Below are 3,389 nucleotides of genomic sequence, written 5' to 3' on the forward strand. Positions count from 1 at the left end.
AGATAACATTTGTAGATATGATATCTTTCTAAACTGTTTAGGAAAGGAAAAAAGATATAGGAAAATATAAATTGTAATTTGAACTAACGTGTATTTATGGACTTTATGATAATAACACTATATGATAATGACAACTAATTTTATTAAACAAAGTATGTGGTAATCTCTGGTAGTTATTTATTTTTCTTTTTTATTTGTAAAGGAAGTACATGTTCACGAGGGAAAAATACATTCCGGAAGGGTTGGAAAAATGGAGAAGTGACCATCAAGCTGTAAGTCGTCAAAGAGATGGCAACAGTTGTGGAGTCTTTGTTCTTATGGTAAGTTATATAAAGCATAAACTTAGATTATGCCTATAAATGGTTTGTTGATGTATAAATTTAAAGATAGATATATCATACTGTCAATTCCTAAATAAATGCGAGGAATTAATATCCACGTAAAATCGTGTGAAGCATCCTTCGCGGATTTTAAAATCTTGCCATTATTTTCTGAGAGTTGAAAATTATAAGAAATAAGTAGAAAAGTTCAACGTTCCGATTTTATATTGTCGCGATTCGAAACAAACCAGGGGGATAGCGGAATTAAGTACTCGCGTAATGTGAGGAATTTACAGTATTTAAGGTCAGACAACACGTTCCTCGAGAATCTTTTTTGTATCTCCTCGTAATAAAGAGTTCCAATAAAAAATATCAATTTTATAAATACTTTAAAAATGATCAAAATTTACTTGTAAATGGTCATATGTCTAGATGGTCGAGTGGTTATAACTGTGGCCGCTCACTGCCAGAAGCATATAGGTTCTAGAGGTCGTGAGTTCATATTTTTCTAATATAGTGAATTTCGCAGTGCTGTAGATGTATTTATTTTTATATCAGCAATTCAAGTGTATTTTCAAGAAGATTATATAGGATAATGCATACTCTAGTATTTTGCAGAAATACCTGGTAAGGTACCCTGATTTTTTGCAAGAAAGCTTGTCAAAGAAGTATAGTAAACCATTAACAAATTCCTGGAAATTGTTATCTAAAAATCTAAAATTGAGGAACATGTCGTCTGACCTGAAAATATTACAAACTTAATAACAAGGTTAAGGGTTATTAAAGGACTATATATGAAATGGGCCTAAAATGACCCCCTAAAATGAACATCATCATTTTACTATAATTCTTTGTTTTCTTGGTACAGATATGTATGTGATGTGCTTACATAATACTCATTTTGGTTCAAGTGCCCACAATTTAGAAATATGACATTGTAAAGACAACCTTTTCCCGCCATTTTTGCATTTTTAGCATAAAACAGCTTATTTTCAAGCAGTTTTTCCTTCTGAAAACATAGAGCGCATGCTTGAATAAACAAAATATTGTAACCAGAGATTTATCTAGCCAAGACTAATAAGTGACAAAAACATTTTCCTTGTTCAAGCATGCGCTCTATATTTCCTATTCGTAAGTAGATAAGAAAAATGTCAATTTTTGGCTGTTTTTGATTCAATTATAGAAATGGCCTCATTTCTGACGTCATATACTGCCAGTGAGTGCATATAAATCAAATAAATAGATGAGAAATATATTTTATATCAACTCTTCTAAAAAATAAGTTAACATTTTATTGTACCTGAAACACTGAAAAAATGGCCAAATTTAACTCTTATCATATATAGTACTAATAGGATTTTTAAAATTATTTTTAGTATGCTGAAGCCATTCTGTGCAACGTAAATGTGCAGATAATGAGGCAGTGTCATGTGGCCAGATACAGAAGGTACATTAAGCAAAGACTGATGGATGGTACGACAGAAGAGGATGACGTGTGCCAGATTCCTTTTTGTAGGAAGCCCAAGTCGGGGATTTGGACACAATGTCAAGACTGTTCCATCTGGGTGCACCTACAGTGTTCGAACAACAACAGAAGGAAAGTGTCAAAGGAGGATCATATCTGCCTGTTGTGTGTTTGGCGGGAAGAATGCAAACTTGGATGTTAACGTTGTACATCCTTAAGTTGCTTCTCTTATGGACAGATCCGGACGGTGGTTGCTGTTTTTGGGCACTTTGTATGATACCATATTTGACTGTTGTGTTTATGTGAAGAATGCAGACTTGAATATTAATATATTAATGATGCTATGTACACTTTGTACTTAAGATGGTAGGGGACACCTCCATATTTATATGTACTATTTATCAAAATAAACAAAAATTGAATTGTAATTTTTTAAATACCGGTATTTTCTTTCCCAAATTTGTTATTCAACAGTGTAGCGCAGTGGGTAAGAGGTTTCTCTACGAGTCTGCAAGTCATGAGTTCAAATCCCGCTGTGGATTTTAAAATTTTACTTTCTCAATAGAGTATTTTTGGTTAAATATTCTGAGATTTGAATATTCCAAACCAGTGTAGGTATTTTAATTATAATGAACTTTCATCCCGATTAATTGTGATAGATGTCCCATACCACCTTAAATTGTCTGAAAAAGAAAAATGTTAATGTTGTTTTTGTGCATATTGTTTTGAATACAGATTATTTATTATTGTATAATTTGAAGTCTGTTTTGTTCTTTTTTAAAAGTTTCTTCATTCTTGGCAAGGTTAAAATGTGCAAGCATCCGAAAAAAAAGCATAAGCTCTATTATTGAAGGGTCCCAGCAAACTGGACCTTATATTATAGCCCAAAAAAGGTCCGCCCTAATATTCTGAATAGAAAACGAAAAGTTTTAAACATCCCCGCTTTATAGAACTTTGTTTATTGGATAGTAGGACCTTATATTATAGCCCAAAAAAGGTCCGCCCTAATATTCTGAATAGAAAACGAAAAGTTTTAATCATCCCCCGCTTTATAGAACTTTGTTTATTGGGTAGTAGGACCTTATATTATAGCCAAATAAAAGGTCCGCCCTAATATTCTAAATAGAAAACGAAAGTTTTAATCATCCCCCTTCATAGAACTTCGTTTTTTGGGAGGTAGGACCTTATATTATAGCCCAAGTAAAGGTCCGCCCTAATATTCTTAATAGAAAACGAAAAGTTTTAATCATCCCCCTTTATAGAACTTTGTTTTTTGGGAGGTAGGGCCTTATATTATAACCCAAGAAAAAGTCCGCCCTAATATTCTGAATAAAAAACAAAAAGTTATATAAACATTCCCTTTTACAGAACTTTGTTTATTAGGTAGGTAGTAAGACCTTATATTATAGCCCAAGTAAAGGTCCGCCCAAACATTCTTAATAGAAAACGAAAAGTTTTAAACATCACCGCTTTATAGAACTTTGTTTTTTGGGAGGTAGGACCTTATATTATAGCCCAAGAAATGGTCCGCCCTAATATTCTTAATAGAAAACCAAAAGTCTTAAACATCCCCCTTTATAGAACTTTGTTTTATGGGAGGGAGG

General features: G+C 32.7%; 1 protein-coding gene across 1 annotated transcript; it reads left to right on the plus strand.

Moving 5' to 3' along the window:
* The first annotated feature begins 209 nt into the window (after positions 1-209).
* LOC128169023 (uncharacterized) lies at positions 210-2,389 on the plus strand. Its single transcript, XM_052835191.1, has 2 exons — positions 210-320; positions 1,697-2,389. The coding sequence occupies exons 1-2, from the start codon at positions 210-212 to the stop codon at positions 1,985-1,987; spliced, it is 402 nt and encodes a 133-aa protein (XP_052691151.1). The 3' UTR covers positions 1,988-2,389.
* Positions 2,390-3,389: the final 1,000 nt, after the last annotated feature.

The sequence above is a fragment of the Crassostrea angulata genome, unplaced genomic scaffold, assembly GCF_025612915.1.
Source record: "Crassostrea angulata isolate pt1a10 unplaced genomic scaffold, ASM2561291v2 HiC_scaffold_84, whole genome shotgun sequence".
NCBI classification, from domain to species: Eukaryota; Metazoa; Mollusca; class Bivalvia; order Ostreida; family Ostreidae; genus Magallana; species Magallana angulata.